The 17041-nt window shown below is 45.5% G+C and overlaps 2 protein-coding genes across 9 annotated transcripts in view; one reads left to right on the forward strand and one right to left on the reverse strand.

Annotated features, from left to right (window-relative positions):
• KAT2B (lysine acetyltransferase 2B) overlaps positions 1-7859 on the reverse strand; it is a 49056-nt gene extending 41197 nt beyond the window's left edge. For 3 of the 5 annotated variants that reach the window (XM_072033487.1, XM_072033485.1, XM_072033484.1), the window contains exons 1-2: positions 7758-7812; positions 3829-4193 (exon numbers count right to left, since the gene is read on the reverse strand). In XM_072033487.1, coding sequence (XP_071889588.1) covers positions 3829-4193; positions 7758-7797 — 405 coding nt within the window. In that variant the 5' untranslated portion in view covers positions 7798-7812. Of the gene's footprint in view, positions 1-3189; positions 3525-3828; positions 4194-7757 lie in introns of those variants that run through there. The other 2 variants (XM_072033488.1, XM_072033486.1) reach the window with 2 other exon arrangements.
• PP2D1 (protein phosphatase 2C like domain containing 1) lies at positions 5348-17031 on the forward strand. Of its 4 annotated transcripts, none has more exons than XM_072033491.1 (5): positions 5348-5843; positions 8641-8793; positions 10753-10886; positions 11893-12907; positions 15637-17031. In XM_072033491.1, exons 4-5 carry the CDS (start codon positions 11899-11901, stop codon positions 16878-16880), a joined length of 2253 nt encoding a protein of 750 aa, XP_071889592.1. In that variant the 5' UTR covers positions 5348-5843; positions 8641-8793; positions 10753-10886; positions 11893-11898; the 3' UTR covers positions 16881-17031. The 4 variants fall into 4 exon arrangements, with proteins under 4 accessions (XP_071889592.1, XP_071889590.1, XP_071889591.1 ...); XM_072033489.1 differs by having other exon boundaries at positions 10753-10824; XM_072033490.1 differs by lacking the exon at positions 8641-8793 and having other exon boundaries at positions 10753-10824.
• The last annotated feature ends 10 nt before the right edge of the window (positions 17032-17041 follow it).

Raw genomic sequence — 17041 nt, forward strand, 5'->3', positions numbered from 1 at the left:
CAAGCAATTTTATGGAAAAATTAGCGTACTAAAATAGTACACATTTCAACATAATTTTTAAGAAAAACTCCCTATGTTGTATTTTCACATACTGTAAACCAGTAGGGAGAAAAAAAAAGCCTAGAAGACTTACACACATAAATGTATTTAATGAAGATGGAGGATGAAGTCACACAGTGCTGCTTTTATATTGAAGTGCGGCACGCTCATGTGCCTAATGCTCAATTTCACACTGGACAAAACCAAAACGATGTATGCAGCCATTCATACATACACAGCTGTAAGTGCCAAATACAAAACACTGCACAAATACAGCATTACTGTGTACTTCTGAAAATCATGAAAACTGCGCCAGCTCCTAATATATATCTTATTGTTCAGAACGTGCATTCCCCACACACAAACCCAGGAGTTTAAAAGGCTGTTTTAAGCAGAAGAGCCTGCTCTTGCCCTTCCACCCCTTTTTTATTTAATAGGAGAAACAGTCAAGTGATGCAGGTCCAGAGCGACAAGTCTTCTGCCTCAATTCTCTACCAGAAAAACAAAACCAAACCATTAAAAAACACAAGTACATGTATTTCTTTAGTCCCAGGCCAGGGCAAGAGCTCCTTAAACTCAGCTCTCATCCCGCTTACACTATGTGTACACTGAAGACGTCTTTGCCCATATTTCCCAAGGGGTGAAGCAGAGGGAGGGCTGAAAAAGGACCAGAGTGTTCCCTCTTGGGGACTGGGTGTCCTACCGCAGAGCAGTGCCTCACACCCCTTTCTGCTCAGCAGTGTCCTCTCCAGCACAGCATACTTTTGCTGTCACCAGATGGACCCGCAGTCTACACAGCCTCTGACTTCTGCTCTTCAGCCCTAGCAAATCCCTGCTCTCTGCCTCTACTACTCCCAGCATCTCTGAGGTTAAGTTTCCAATAAGTTCTGTGTGCTGAAGCAGTAGGATTTTGCGGTGAATTTTATATGGGAAAAAGTTATCAGCACTGCAGGATGTCGTCACGTATTTTCTGCACTCCAACTCATACAGCTCTACGTGGATCTACACAAGATTAACATATGGCTGCCACTTGAATGAAAACAGAAGCCCCCTTCAAAGACGGTGCAAGTGTTTGAGCTCTCGCACTCACACACACAAAACAAATGGCACAGAAGTCGCAACCCAGAGTAAGAAAAAGTTCAAAGTTCTCTGCACTGCTACAGCTCCTTGCACACTGCTAATGTTCCGACCCAAGCAGCGTAGTTTTGGAGCTCCTGCCAGGTGCTCAGGAAGAAGTATAGCACATCCTTCCACCCAGCTGCATCCTTCCGCCGTACCCCACAGGAGACAGCACTTGATTAGCTTACAAGGATGTCCACTTGGTGATGTTTTGAGACCTGAAAGAATGCTGCCTGCCACTGAATTACTTAAGAAAAATCAGGTAGAAAAGGTTGGTTTTGCATTTTAATCTGCACATGGAGCAGCACTGAGTACGGTGGCTGCGTCTTGCTCCCGGCGGGGGAGGAGGATGAAGCCCTGCGGTGCCCCCAGCCATATGTCTGACTCCATCCATCACTGGAGTGCCAAAAGGGACACAGCCAGCTGGGACTCCCTGCAGAAGAGCTGGACCTCGAGGGCCGACAAGGACACCTCAGCAGGGCACAGGCAGCACGAGCTGTCACCACGCTGCGCCCCACCACCAGAGTCCTGCGGGAGGGACAGAAGGGCTAGCGGCAGGCTGCCTCCCCTCCCTCACGGCTCTCACCTCTCTGCCACCAAGCACCCATGCCATGTCTGGGACTGCCAAGTCCCCAAAAAAGCAGAGCGGTTCTGTAGAGACAAGGCTGCCTGTGCTCCTTCATGGCGCGGCCACCTCTGCGGGGAAAAGCACCTGAAGAAAAGGCTTCAACCCTCATGAAGATCAGCTGGAGGTATGTCAAGGGAAGGAAAAAGAACTAAACAGGGAAGAAAAAAGTGATTCATACACACAGGCACATCCGTGAAGACTTCACATGCCCCACATCCAGTATGATTTAACAGCACGTCTTGGTAGCAATAAAATATTGGGGATGCAAAGTGGAATCAGCACTAGGAAAGCTTCAAACCTCATCACCCAGCCTTCAACAAGAGCCACCAGCTTCATGTGCACTAGCTGCTCTTTTATCTTCCTGACACTTGTGTAATCTTGCACATCCCACAAGTGCAACAAAGCTGAAACAGAGATGCCTGTACATTTGTAAACAGCAAGGAAACTGAAGCGTGCAGCTTCCTTAACTTGCCCTCACATGACAGCATTGCGACATGCCTTCACCAGACGGTTCAAGCTCCTCACATCACCAGAAAGGGCTACGGACCCAAACTAGGATGCCTCTTTACATCTGTAAGCTTTAAGTTCCAACTTGGACCCAACGTGTGCCTTTTTGGGGGTTCCAAAGTAAGGGAGCAGAGGGAATAAAAACCACTTTTCTCACAAACAGCCCAGTTATTTCCAACGCATTGGTTTTACTCAGCACTGCCAGCCTGAACCTGTCGGTCTCCCCGTGCATGCAGGAGTCACCCAGGCAGCAGCAGCAGCAGGAGCGCGTCCCGAGCTCTGACCACACGCACCCTGCCCCGCACGTGGACACGCACGGACGACACCAGCACCTGTCACCAGCCCCCGAGGGCAGGAGCAGGCGCCCTGACCACGCTCCCTCCACCTCCAAAACCACCGGGGGCGAGCCCTGAGCATCCCACCCGGCGGCGAGCTGCAGGTGGAGGCCAGGAGCGTGGCAAAGGAGGGATGCCCGGGGCAGGAGCGTGCAGAGGGAGGGATGCCCGGGGCAGGGCGAGGCAGGCAGTCACAGCTACGTGACCGGCGAGGCCGGGGCTTGCCGGAGCCCGGAGGCCGCGCCCCGCCGGGGCGGCTGCTGCCAGCCGGGGCTGCCGCCGTGCCGCGGGCACCGCAGGGGGCGACACCGGGGGTGGGGGCGCCCCGTCCGTCGGCAGGCTCAGGGTTTATCCCCGCGACCCGCGGCTGGAGAGCCCCGGGGAGGGGGGAAAGGAGCCGCCACTTCCGCGGGGAGCACCGGGCCGCCCTCCCTTCCCCTTCCCCTTCCCCTTCCCCTCCCGGCCCGGCTCGGCTCGGCTCGGTTCGCCCCGGCACGGCCCTTCCCCTCGCCGCCGTCAATCCCCACCCTCCGTGGGCGGGTGGGCGCCGCGGCCGGGTACCTTGCAGGCGGAGTAGACGCCCAGCTTCTCCAGCTTCTTGGCCCGCGGCGCGGCGCGCAGCTGCGCCTTCTTCCCGGCCGTGCGCGCCGAGCCGGGCCCCGCGGGGCTGTCGGCGGCGGTACGGGCCGGACCCGCGGCGGCCGCCACCCCCCCGGCGGCCGGGGAGCCCTGCTGCGGGCCGCCCCCCGCCGCCCCGGGCCCGGCTCCGGCTCCGGGTCCGGCGCCGCCGCCGCCAGGCTCCGCCATGCCCGCGGCGCGGCGCGGCGGCAGCCGCCCGTCCGGCCGGCCGGCGCCCTGCGCCCGGCCCTAGGCCCTCCCCTCCGCCGCGCCGCCGCCGCCGGCTGCTCCCCGGGGGGGGAGGCGGGAGGAGGGCCCCGGCGCTCCGCGGGCGGCTCCGGCCCCGCCGGCAGGGGGGGAGCCGGCACCCGCCTCCCGCCCGCCCGCCCGCCCGCGCCGGGTGAGGGGGGCGAAGCGGTGCGGGCGGCGCCCTGAGCGCCCGCGGAAGGCAGCCGGGCTGTGAGGGGGACAGGGGGGTGCCAGAACGGCTCGGGGTTTTTTAGGTGGTTTCTGGTGGAGGCAGTGTTAAAACGTCAGATTTAAATGCGGGGTAACTCGTGGGGAGGCTGCTGGATCCTTCACCTCGTCCCGGAGCGAGTGGTGACAGCAGTCAGTCGGTGTCTCGCAGGGGTCGCCTTCTAACCCAGGGCACAAATTGAAGCAAATGGTCCCAGCGCAGCGCCCGGTGGATGTGCGGCTCGGGGGAAGCTGCGCTCTGCCGCACACATGTAAAAATGCGGCCGAGCTGTGAGAAACCACAAATGGCAGTTCTATAGGAGGGCACCGCGCTTGAAGAGGTTGGGCGCTCGTGTGGGATCCGCAGCGCTTTGATGTGTAAACCCGAGGCAGCAATATGAAGAGTGAGGGGAATCCCAGGGCATGAGGAGCTCCTGCAGCGGCAAGGCCTCGGCGCCTTGCACAGGGCAGCCAAAAACGACTCCGGACTTCTGCAAAGTTAAGAGAGATGTATATGGGGGTACATAAGGGAGAGGAGGAGTGAGAAAACGCTTTCCCTGTGTTCTCCTTCTTCCCTTGCCCCCATTTCCCCAGCTGCTGGTGATATTCTCATGCATTAGGTTATATGGTGAGGTGACGTTTTTGTTAAATGCGGGAAGACAAAAAAATAAAACAAAGAACAAAACCTGGAGGACACACCAAGCTCCCTTTCAGAATGAAACACTGGGGTATTTATTGTGGAAAAGGGGGATTTCAAAATCATTATTATTATCGGCTGAGCTTTTTAAATCAACAAAAGACTGATGTGGGCCACCCCCTTCCCTCATCTGCTTTAGGAAAACGTGAAGGGTGGGGGCACAGCACCTGCCCCCACCCCATCCCCGGCCTTCCCCGTGGGGACCCCGGCTGTGGGGAGGCTGTGGCGGAGGCTGGGGCCGGTGCAGGGCTCCCGAGCAGCTGTGACAGTGACCCGTAAGATGGCTGCTGCCATCCCCCTGCCTTAAGACGGACTGTTAAGGTGGAGGAGCCGCTGCCCTGGGAGGCGGCGGGGAGCACAACCCTGCCTCAGCCGCCGGCTGCGCGAGAATTAACGGCACGGGGATAGGATAATCGAGTTTCCTTTACATTTGCTCAGAGATCTCTTTGGTATTATTCGTGGAAGCGGCAGGATGACGCTTTGGAATAGCAGACAGCCGCCGTGCGGTAACCGCGGTGTAAGAATAATGCCCTGCACCTCTGCGCTTGCAGTGCTTTGTGCCGGGGAGGCTGCCACTTTCCTCCCGGACCTGAAAACGAAACTGTAATCACTTGGTTTCACTTTCAGCTTTCCCACCACACCGCTTCGGCAGCGAATGTTACCAGCGAATAGCTCATCTGCAACAGTGTATGGGCTCCTAGGGTGTCCCATCTCGGGCACAGGCTCCTGGCTTTGCTGGCAGCTCCTGTAGCCATTCTGTTCTCCTATTGTGTCGATTTTCTTTCTCTCACTTTTATATATGTATATTTTAATCACCAGCCCCAAATAGGTAAATTATTTAAAGGTGAATAATTACCTCTAAATGGTAAGCTAATGCTATTTAACCACACATCACTTACACACCTATATACAAACGAATTACAAGTTTCAGTGCTGAAAACACTGTTACTATTTTTACACGGCTAAGTAACCCCACTGATGTTTATTAGGGACACTCTGTGCTTTTTTATGTCTGCAACTGCACAGGCAGAGTTCACAGGATTGTGCTCTAGGCAAACAACCTTATTCTTCCACCTTATTCTTCTAGGTCCTTAAGAGCTTGAAAAGTTTTTACTTCCACTAAAATAAAACATTTCATGGTGTGTTTATGAAGGTCTAATGTGAAAACCACAAAGCAGCACACTGGTTATTGTAAAGGCAAAAAACACTTCTCCAACACTTCCCTCTAGCAGCCTCAAGATCGTGGCTGTCTTACAATGCAGTCTCTTCTCTTTGCTTTTTACCTTGCTGCTCACTAGGTAGCCAGAACAGTAACTCTGCCAGCCTGTGGCTACGGATACAGTTACTATAGTAACATTTATAAACACTAATTTCACTCCAAATGCGGTACTGCTTGCTATCACGGAGGAACAACTTAAAAAGAAATCACTCAATCTGAAGATAGGTAAGACTTTTTTTTTTATGTTTATGTTTTTAGCATGTTTAAAATCATTGTTCTTGTTTCAACTTGTGCTATTTTATTATTTAAAACAAAACAAATCCCAAGGATTTACTTTGTCTGAAACTACTCCAGTGACAGCTAAAATATCACATTTGCACTTTTGGCAAGAATAAACAAGGAATAGTTCATTTGCTGGCCAGAAACTCGCGACTATAACTTGGGTTGTGTTGACTTGTGGTAGCTTCAGTGAATTTAATTTGGCCATTACAGGTTATACTACATTAGGAAAGCAGAAAAATATGACTCTGTAGATGACATTCTCAGCTTCATATAGTTAAACAGAGTTTTTCTTTTGGCTGAATTTACAAGCTAGCTTGTATTCATTTTCTCATTGTAATGCATGCATAACTCAATTTGAGCACAACAGAATCACTCCAGTGCTCATTTTCCGTCATTAAGTATGCATTATGAAGATGTTAAATTAGAATCAAACTCAACGCATTGTCTGAAAAGCCCCCGCCACATCTTTCAGTTTCTGTCCTTCGGGGCATGTCACTGGGTTTGCACAAGAACTGAGTCTCAAAGTGGTGCTTAGTGAGCACTGAGGGTGAATCCAGCTGCCCCCTGCCCTGCTGCTTGGCTCCCGAGCTCAGGTGAGCAGCCTCTGATCCCAGGAAGGCTTCTCATCTGCCCCACAGCCAGCCAGGAGCTCATGAGACATCGTGCCAGCTCCTGTGCTTCTCAGGTCTCTCTCAGGCTGCTGGTGGCCTCGATGAGGCTGCTGTTTGCAGCTGGTGCTCCCAGAAGCCACCACGTCCAGGTTTGCTGCCATCGCCTGAATTCACCCCAAACACCAGGCAAGCTTAAATGCAAAAACCTGCACATTATTCCAGCAAAGGAGGCAGTTGCACTTGATGCAACAAAAGAGGAAAATTAAAATGCAATTTAGGGTGTGTCTGGTGTCTGCTTATTACCCAGTTGTCATCTGGAGCTTTTGGGGCCTATCTTGGCCACACAACGAGTGACTCAGCTAATAACAGCCTGATGCTGAACAACACTGCCTCTCTGAGAGCAGCCTCCCTGCCTGGTGCCCAGCTCCACAAGCCCATCCGACCCCATCTCTCAACCCAGGCAGGGCTCTGTGTCCGACCCCACACCTCTCTCCCTCTCCTTTTGTTCAAGACAGGACTCTTCCTGCTCTCCCACCTGTTTTTATTCATGCCATTCAATGCAAATGGAGAAAGCAGAGCTCTTCCCCCCTCTGGGGAATTTCTCCAAGTATAAAATCCCATTATGTTCTTTCATTAGCACATTCCTTGTGGGTTAAGTGGCCTCCCTCTTGGCCACCAGGCATTCAGAGCTGCTATCAATATTTTATGAACCACTGGAAGTATTAAGAGCGCAAAAGTTTTGTTCCTTATGCTCTCTCTAGCACCTTGTTAGTTTCCCATGCTGCTTACATGGAATATTAATAATGTAGATGGCAAACCTTACCAGGAGGCCTTTGTTACAGAGAATCTCACACCCCATTTTTAAAGGAAAAAAAAAAAAAAAAAAAAGAGAAAATGTCATTGCAACACTCAAGACTGTTGTAGCAACACAAGTGTCTTGCAAGTGCCAAAGCAATTTGCCATTTTTTTCATTTCTTACCCCAAGCATGCTCATTATGACCGCAGTCACAGTTTTGGGGGACCAAAACCCAGTGAGAAGCTGGCGGCTGGACTCAGGCAGCAGAGGCGTTTTACTGCCTTCACCAATACAACACAAAGCACATGTGAAATAAGTTCAGAAGCTGCTTGCTGATGTTGTTTACTCACCCGCAGTCACCATGCAGCCTTACACTGTGTAGTTTCAAGGTGGCAAGAGCTCTCCGTTGCTTCACGTAGACATAGTACATATCACCTGTTTCTCACTTACCTCCTCTTCCTTGTGCCTCCTCAGTGTTTCTGTACTCCATCCTCTGACATCTGCATCCCCACAGTTCTCTGGGACCCCACTCAGCATACTTCAATCATACAGGGAGGGTTTTTCACAGCCCCAGCAGCAGCAGGTGGGTGCCCAGCAGCCTCACACCTCCTAGCTGTGCTCAAGCCATCGGCAACCCACACGCTTGATACCACATCGATTTAGAAAATAAAGCCACAGAGGAAAAAAAAAAACTTTTATTTCTGTAAGATGATCACCCCACGCAGGCCCTCAATGGGTTCCAAACCAGTGCCTCTGCCCCACCACACAGACTCAGCAACCGGCACCAGGGGCAAAATAGTTATGATGTAGGAAGATTTACTTTGCCTTTTTTTTTTTTTTTTTTTTGCTGCCGTAACCCAGTTCAAGTGCTTCTTCTTGGTTGAGGAGCTGTGCCTCTTTTCAGGTGGACAGTGTCACAAATTACAGTTCTGTTTAAGACGACCTAATGACAGAGACGATTTCAAGATGACATGAAACCAATGGGCCAGGAATCTCATGATTCCAGTTTTGAACAACGCTTAGGAAGATAAATGAGGAGGCTAATTACCTTAAATTATTCCGTAATTATTTTAATTATTAATCAGTTCCTCCTTCCTTGCCTATTATCAGGCCAGTGCTGGGAGTGTTCCCAAGTCCCGGAGGCAGGCACTGCCCTCGGCACAGCTCGTGACTCACCAGGTTCACCTGTATCTCTTCCCACACCTTTCGCAACAGGACTTCCTTGCAGCTGTGTTGTTGCTGCTGGGAATACAGTAAGTCAGGTGCTATGCTGACCTAGGCTGACTCACCTGGGAGAAGATGTCACGCTCCTTCTGCAACATCCTCTCTGCAGGTGGGTTGGGAGGCCCAGCACTCCTAGAAAACAGTGGAAGGCAGTGGCCACCCATGCCTGCTGCTTGGCAGGAACCTGCAGCACGAGGCACATCACACTAAGGAAAGGGCTATGCCAGCAATGCTGAGTCCCTGTCACCTTTTCTGTATACAGGTATGATGCATTTGCTTGTTCAGCAAGAATTTGCAGTAGTGCAGCCTGTTCATGCCTATTAACTGATAATATTGTGATGGGAAGATCAGTAAGACCATGACCTCCATTTTACATCACTCAGCCCTTCTCTGTCTCCTCCTGTCACCCTCAGGCAGGCAGGCACCTTTCCTGGTGCTGCTCTCAGCATTTCAAATTGTGAGTTTTCTAAGACCACTAACATGTAGCAAATAATAATAATACAATGCTCAAGGAGGAAGGTATTCTGGACTTGAGATTGTACAATTTAGTTGCTGACTGACAAAGGTAAGAGAGGAAGAAGCAAGCTCTGGGTGGAGACAGGAATGGCATGTGTCAGAGGGAGGTGAAGGCATGTGGGACTTCTGTTTGGCCACAAATCAAATCCTGGATCGTTAAAACTCCTTGAGTGGCATCTTCACTACTTAAAAAACAAAACAAAAACATATTGTAAAGACAAACTGCAGAAACAGAAAATAACCCCTCCTTGCTATATGAACAGCAAGCAGTACCAAGTGCCAGAGATACAAGATTTACTGAGATAATGGTATTCTCAGCCACACCAGCCCCTGGCCCACAGCCCTGTGGTCTGCCTCTGTTGTGCTGCTCTCACAAGTAGGGCAGCGGGTGGGCACAGCAGAACAGCAGGGCAGCCTCCCTTCCATAGGAGCAAGGTTGAGAGGTGACCAAACAGCTCTTTGCTGGGATACAAGGAGTAAATAAGATTCTTTACCCTTGAAAACACACATAATCTCAAATGGTGGTTCCCTCCCCATTCTTCAACTTTTTTTTTTCTCCTCACTGCACCTCTATTTTTAACTCAGAACATTAAACAGTGCCAGGTTTAGGCTCCCTAAATAGGCACAAGGAAATTGCAGTGAGCTAGAAAGCTGCATTTTCGCTTTCCCTTTCTGAGAGCTTTGGCTTCTTATATTGTGATGGCAATATCTCACTGTTATCCTTTAACCCTACAGCAAAACACTTGCAAGTCTTTATTTGTTCCTGGTGAGGGAGATGCAAGGAGAGAAGGAAATACAAACTAATCTTTCAATTCATAAAAAATTAACAAAGGGATTTTTTTTTTTAATTTCATTTTTACCATGTTTTCAGCTTGTAAAATATATGAAGTATGCACAAACAATGAATGCATACTATACACAAATCTAACATCAAGGCTGTCCTTTTAACAATTATGAGCAAAACGATTTCAACTGAAGAGCTGTAGCATATCTTGTTATTCTACATGAATTATTATATACATCACCCTGGTTATTTACAAGTTGTAATAAACTAGGACCATTTTTGTCCTCCAAAATAATGATTTATTAACACTTACACCCACTTACAAATATATACACATCTACAGAGTGTGCAAGTGTTAAGAATTAAGTTTCCTGAGGCCAAATTAACATTTTGTTGAAAACTTTCAACTTCCTGGCTGTAATTCTAAGGGCTTTTATATACACCATATGTAAAATGGGTTCATATTTAAAAGGCTGACTGAAAACAGCTTGCCAGATTTTCTGTATATATTAGCCCTAACTCTTCTCAGACATGAACATGTCATTACGAAGACAGCAGTGAAAAGGCTTGTGCTCGGATTCAGACTGCAAAATAAAGGAAGAGAGACAAGCTGTGCAAGCTTGTCTTCTGCTGATAGTTCAACCATACACCTACTTATTTTGCGCCACTGAATGGTGCAGCACATCTGGAGGATTTCTGATGCTCACCTCTAGTTGAGAGAAGGACTTTCCTCTAAACTGGTCGTACATCAGATTGAGAGCTGTAGCTGCTTGCAAGTCCACCTCAGTAAGGACAATGTAAAGGATGGCATCAAAAGTTGTGTTTTTTGTTGTTTTTAAATAGCTCTACTAACACTTCAGCAGGCATCACTCTATACAGAAGAGATTTTCCTCTTTATAATTTTATATTGTTCTACCTCAGCTGCTCACAGGTATTTGGATTCTTTAAGATTCTGAAAGCCCACAGGTAATGGACAGAAGGAGTGAGAAAGAAGTAAGTGTCCTTGCCAGCTGAAGTCCTCGAAGAGGCAACAGTTGCAGAGGAACTGCTTTAAGGTGTGTCTGTATCAAGTTTAAAGACAGAGTCTCAGAAAATGGACAAGGTCAAAACAGGATGGACTTGCCACACTTCAATGCGGCTGTCAGAAATCACTACCACTGAACTACCGCTGTTCGTCCTGGTGGTGGATTAGCAGGAGTTTACAAAGCCTAACAAAGTCAGAAATCTACAAAGAGATTATGATAAACCCTATAACAAGTACATTTTTTTACTATTGTTTTTCCATCTGTAAATACTGAACTAAATAACCAAACTCCAGGAGCAGGTGTGTTACCCAGAGATCTAAAAGCTCAAACACTGCTTGGCCCACTTGATATTTTTGCTCTTCCTTATGCTTTCTTAATGTAGAAACTGACACTTTCAAAGAGCATCCCACATTAAAAGAACATTAACATTGCTAAGCCTAGCTCTTGTGAGAAAAACAAATTACATATATGTGGACAATATTTTATTGTCTTATAAAATCTTTTTTCCAGTTGACTTCTAAATTCATCACAACCAAAACTGCTGCCAGTAAGTGTGATCGATTAAAGAGATATACTAATGCTACTGGCCCATGCAAAATTGGAAGTTTGTTTTTTTTTTTAATATTAATCTCAAATATATATACATATATATATATTAAATACAGAGCCACTACACTGCTGTGTCTGGAAAGTGATGAATAGATACAGAAAAGCCAATGAAGAACTACTTGCAGTTTTTAACACTGCGAAGGCACAGGGCTATGCATCAAGTCACAAGGAGGAAACAAAGAACTGACCTAGAACTTGACTACTCAGCAAGTATAAATCCAAGTTGTTACTCATTTTATATTTCAAAACTTTTCAGTTCTTGAATTTGTTGTATTACTAATTTTTAAACATAGTTCTTCCACCTTTTATGTAATTTCATATATAAACAGGGGTCACAGTACACAGTGATGTAATTTAGAGCTTATAAAAAAGTGAAAAGAAGACCTAATATCAGAGTGAAAATTCATTGCATATTGAACTCTTATAGAATGACATGGAAGAAAAATCACAAGACAAATCAAACCCATCTCATTTTGAACTTTGCACAGATGAGGAGGATCATCTGGAGGAGGTCACAATTGCACCTGAGAATGAAAATGCCGAGTGTATTTCAGTATTTTGCTCAGCATGTCAACAAGCAGTATATCCACACCATCTTTTTTACCATAATAAAAAACACAAAGCCCTAACTTTGCTGGGCTACAATAGCTCACAAACAGAGATGGACAATGAAACACTTCTAGCTCAGAGACAGAAGCTAATTTCAAAATTGACCAAGCTTCCTAAATATTCTGAAAGACATAGGCAGAAGATTGATTATTCATTTGAGTTCCTTATCGATGATCACACTCCTACAATATATTGTGATCTCAACACCAGTCCTAGTATTCTTAAAAAAATAAAAAATTCTTCAATAAAAGCATTATCAGTTTGCCAAGATAAAAATTCCACATGGCAGGGAGACATGGAAGACAGATTTTTTGTAGTGGACAACTACGGAAATAGGTCAGATACGTGTTTTCTGGGGCTAGTCGATGGCTATCATGGTGTGACAGCTGCAGAAATGGTTGCAGCAGAGCTTCCACTTTTATTTCTTGATCAGCTTGCTCAAACAGATTCTTCCTACAAAAAGACTGAGGAGGAACAGCAAATTCTGAATTCTTTTGCCACAGTAATCGAGGCAGACTACAGGAAAAAGGAAATGACTTTTTCTGATAAACAGGACAACGATGAGACCAACAAGACCAATAATTACGAATGGATTCACAAAGCATACGCCAAGTCCTTCTGGAGAATGGACAGACTTTTACGACTAGGAAGGAATGAAGTTTCCAAAGTTCGCTGGAGCGGCTGCTCAGCTGTTACCTGTTTGATAGAAAGACTCCCCAGCAAAAGTACAGACGGTAATGAAGAAGAAAGAACACACTTTGAAAACAGAGCACATAGTCCATTAACCAGGACAGCTGAGGATGTTGCTGGGTTACTGCACATTGCTAACATAGGTATGTACATCTCACATTGGATTTTTTTTTCTCCACCCAATAAAGAGAGAAAAACAAGCTAATTCAGAGGTTTACTGGCAGTAAGGATTTGGAAATACAAAGGCTGCAATTGCTTTAACTTGACAGTGTGAAGGAGGTACAATAAATTCCCTTGTAATTGATACCAGCATCAGACAATAAGTACCAACCTTATTGGATGAGAACCCTCAAGACGATATTTGCGTTAAGGTGGTAAATTTACTAACATGAAAGACAATTAGGAAACGCTGCATATTATGCAAATGATCTGTGTAAAAGTAGTAATTTTTATTTATTTAAAGTCAATAGGAGGCTTAAGATTTCATCATTTTAGGGCAGGCAATCATGAACTTTATTCTAGATCTGATAAATTCCTCATGTCACTGGAACATGCTTAAAATGTTTTCTGTTCTTTTCAGTCAGACTTAAGCGCCACTATATATTGCCACAAAGATTAACAGGAAAGTGACAATGTTTTGAGATGCTTCTTTTCTTCAGGAGGTGAAAAAATCCACATTTGGATAAAACTGATCCCGTATTTAAAAAATATAGCAAATATATGCTATTCTCCACAAATCTATGGAATGCTATAAAACAACTTGAACCTGCGCTGACACTGAAATATGTAACTGCAGTTGACCCCCCTTTCCTCATTTCTCCTAACACTTGTTGCTATATCCATACTTTCTCTACCTTCAACAAGCATTTTTTGCTGTCACCTGCATTTCACTGTTACTTGTTAATAAAACTGTAATCTAGTACCAGATCACATTCTTGCAGGAGATGCAATCCTACCTTTAACCGAGTACAGCAGCAACTCAGACAAAAGTTGTAATGTTTTCAGATTTAACAAATGCATGTTTTCATACCAAGGAAAACACTTCCCTCCCCCCACCCTTTTTCTTTCAATAAGCTTGAGACATAGGATGAATGTTAAAAAAAATTATTAGAGAATTTTCCCAACTTAAGTTTTCCAGTTGTAATTACCTGCCTGCATCCTGCCCTCCCAGGTGAAATTTTATGCTGGCCTCATTTAAAGATGCTGTAAGCTCAAGCCCTGTAAATGAGGTAAGGCATTAAATTGATCAGAGATGCTTCAAGCCTTTTTGAACCACTTCTAAATATATATTCATTTAAACTAATACATTAATTTCCCACCTGATTCATTACATTGAAGAAAAAAAGATTTGCATAAGCTTCATTTTTCACCCCAGGAATGTGTTCTTACAGCAGCATAAACACGTTCCTTCAGAAACAGATGAGGAACTGAAGAGAACGATCAGATATGCAGAGCAGGAGATGGCAGCATTGCTTTATTTCATACCATATAAATAGGTCAGCTGGTTCTTGTTGACTTTTCTGCCCTGTCTCTGGTTTGCAGATGAACTTGCATCATCCAAAAGCAAACTAGATTTTACTCTTCCTTGCAAACTGTTTCACATATTACACCCTTTGTTAGGGTTTCAGCTGGGGGTCTTATTCTGAGGGATCAAAGGAAGTTTTAGACAATCAACTCGCTCTCCATGGAAATCACAGTAAGGGGGAGAGAACAAGAATATATTCACACTGCAGATAACTTAAGATATTTATATTATATAATCAATAAAAAAAGATATTCTTCAGTTCAATGCTGTGAATCACCTTCTAGAGAATCTGCCTTCACATGAACTATACTTGGAGCTGTCCCCTACACCAGATAACACCAATACTTCCCAAAGAATGCAACTGTTTAAGCACTGCCTACTTACACTTTTCGAAGTAGATCTGTGCCCTACTCTAGTCAGAAAATATTAATTACACCATATAAATGAACACACTGTAGCCAGCTTAGCATCTGCAAAGCAACCATCCCACTCAAGTTCTCTTTAACACATCATTTTTACCCTTACGCCAAGGCATGGGAGTAGACCAACAAATTCCCCACCACAAAAATGGTCTCCTCCCAGTGAGGCCACAGGAGATCTCAAATACTGCCTTTTCAGAGATGCTTTCCTTTATGCTCTGCATTCAAGACCAATGAGGCTAGTCACCTGCAGTGTTGTGGTTTGCAACACTTTTCCCACTCCCACCCTTTGGATTTCATGAGTGTTGAGAGAAAGGTAAAGTACCTATTCCTGCTAAAGGAAATAAATTAGTCTAAGACAACTGCAAGAACTCCTGCTCCCTTAGGTTCCCTATGCAAGGAATAGATTTAAGGCATGTTAGTAAACTGTAAATGCTAAATAACATCCAAATTATTTTTCAGGTACTAGAAACTATGTATTGCTAAACATAACCTGAACCTTTTTGATGGGTTAGTTCAGATGAAGTATTTAGAGAGCACACAATCTCCTAGAAGAGTATTTGAGAAAGAGCACTAGACATCATCCATATGCACACTGGCTTAAACACCAATCAAGGTACAACATTTCCATCAGACTGTACTTTAGGCTGAATGAAATGTCAGATTCCTCGCAGAAGGTTAGCTGTAGTCAAAGAACAAGGATCTGGTATAGCCTTACGGATACTGGGAGAAAGACACCATAGAAAACCTTGCTGTAAAACGGAACTGGATTAATTAATAGTCATATTGCTACCTATGACTGTAGAAATAGAACAATCTCAGCTTTTTTTTTTCCTCCCTCCCCTAGTCCTTAGCAAAATAGTAATCATTGATGTAACAGCATCAAAAAACAGCGTGCTATAACTCAAAGTATTTATTTCACTTTTAGGGAATGTACATGCAGTTTTATGTAAAAATGGCAAGAGTTATTGCCTCTCAGAAGATCACAGCACATCTAATGTACGTGAGAGAAAACGCATACTTCGGAATGGTGGAAACATCAGCACTAATGAACCAGATGGATTAGTAGAGGGTCACCTTAAAACTACAAGGGGTCTTGGACACCATGGAGATCCAGTACTGAAAAAATCTGTTATACCTGTACCTCACAGCATCTCTGTCCCTATTGATAATACTTGCCAATTTCTTGTTTTAGCTTCTAATGGGCTTTGGGAGGTTTTGGATTACAATCAAGTATGTGCAGTAACACTAACAACATTCACTCATTATTTGAGAATGTATGAAAATGTTCACCAAAACGGGGCCTCTCTGTATAAATGTCAGTATTTGATGACCCTCTCTGAAGAGGACTTAAACCACTCTGAGGCTACTAATGGTCTGCAAGATGGAATAGAGATGCTGTACTCCAATATTTTTCCTAGTGGCTCAAAAGGCAACTTCACACAAAGCAAGCCAAAATGTTCTAGGAGTAGCTATTTGCAAAGTGAAGACAAAGTTCCTAAGGAAACCAATGACCACAAAAAACAAGCTGATCCAGAGCTGTCTCTCTTCAGTAATGATGAAAAAGGTCAACTGAACAGAGGGATAAAACAGTCTGATATTACACGAGGTGACTCTGAAGAACTGACACAGTCAGAGGACAGAAAAATTTGTCAATATAAGAGTTTTCAGCCACAGTCACAGAACGCAGCTCAAGAAGAAACAGACACTGACACTTTTTGTGCAACCAGTTCAAGTCACATCCATAAACAGCTGCAAAAGAATGCACTGACAATAGGATCTACAGACATGGAAGAGCCTCAGAAAGATATAGAAGCACACCTATCTAATTATGACTCACGCCCACACCTGGCAGAAAAAATGGACTCCAAGATACTCTGTGATGAACCTGCAAGTTATACCAGCCAGCAACTGTTGAAGACCACGTTGCCAGTGGATTGTAAAGCATCAACAGATTTTGAACAGGACACAAAAATGTACCTGTCTGATTGTGAATCACAAGCTGCAGGAAGAGGCTGGGTCGCCTCTGAGAGGCTCTATGAGAAAGCAGCAAGCTACATCAGTGAACAACTGGTAAAGACTGCATTAGCTGCAGGTTCAAGAGATAATATTACTATTCTGATTGTACTTCTAAGTGGATGTGATAAGATACCTAACTACCTCAACGTTTGAAAATTTATCATACGGTAAGTGGAGTTCCACAGTACATACAGCACAAGCTTACATTTAGCTGAGCCACGAAGTTACACAAAATCATCTTAACTGCTGACCAGGGAAGTTAATCATACATCTCTCAAACTCTATGAATGCAATAAAAACTTCTGAAATTCACG

The sequence above is a fragment of the Anas platyrhynchos genome, chromosome 2, assembly GCF_047663525.1.
Source record: "Anas platyrhynchos isolate ZD024472 breed Pekin duck chromosome 2, IASCAAS_PekinDuck_T2T, whole genome shotgun sequence".
NCBI classification, from domain to species: domain Eukaryota; kingdom Metazoa; phylum Chordata; class Aves; order Anseriformes; family Anatidae; genus Anas; species Anas platyrhynchos.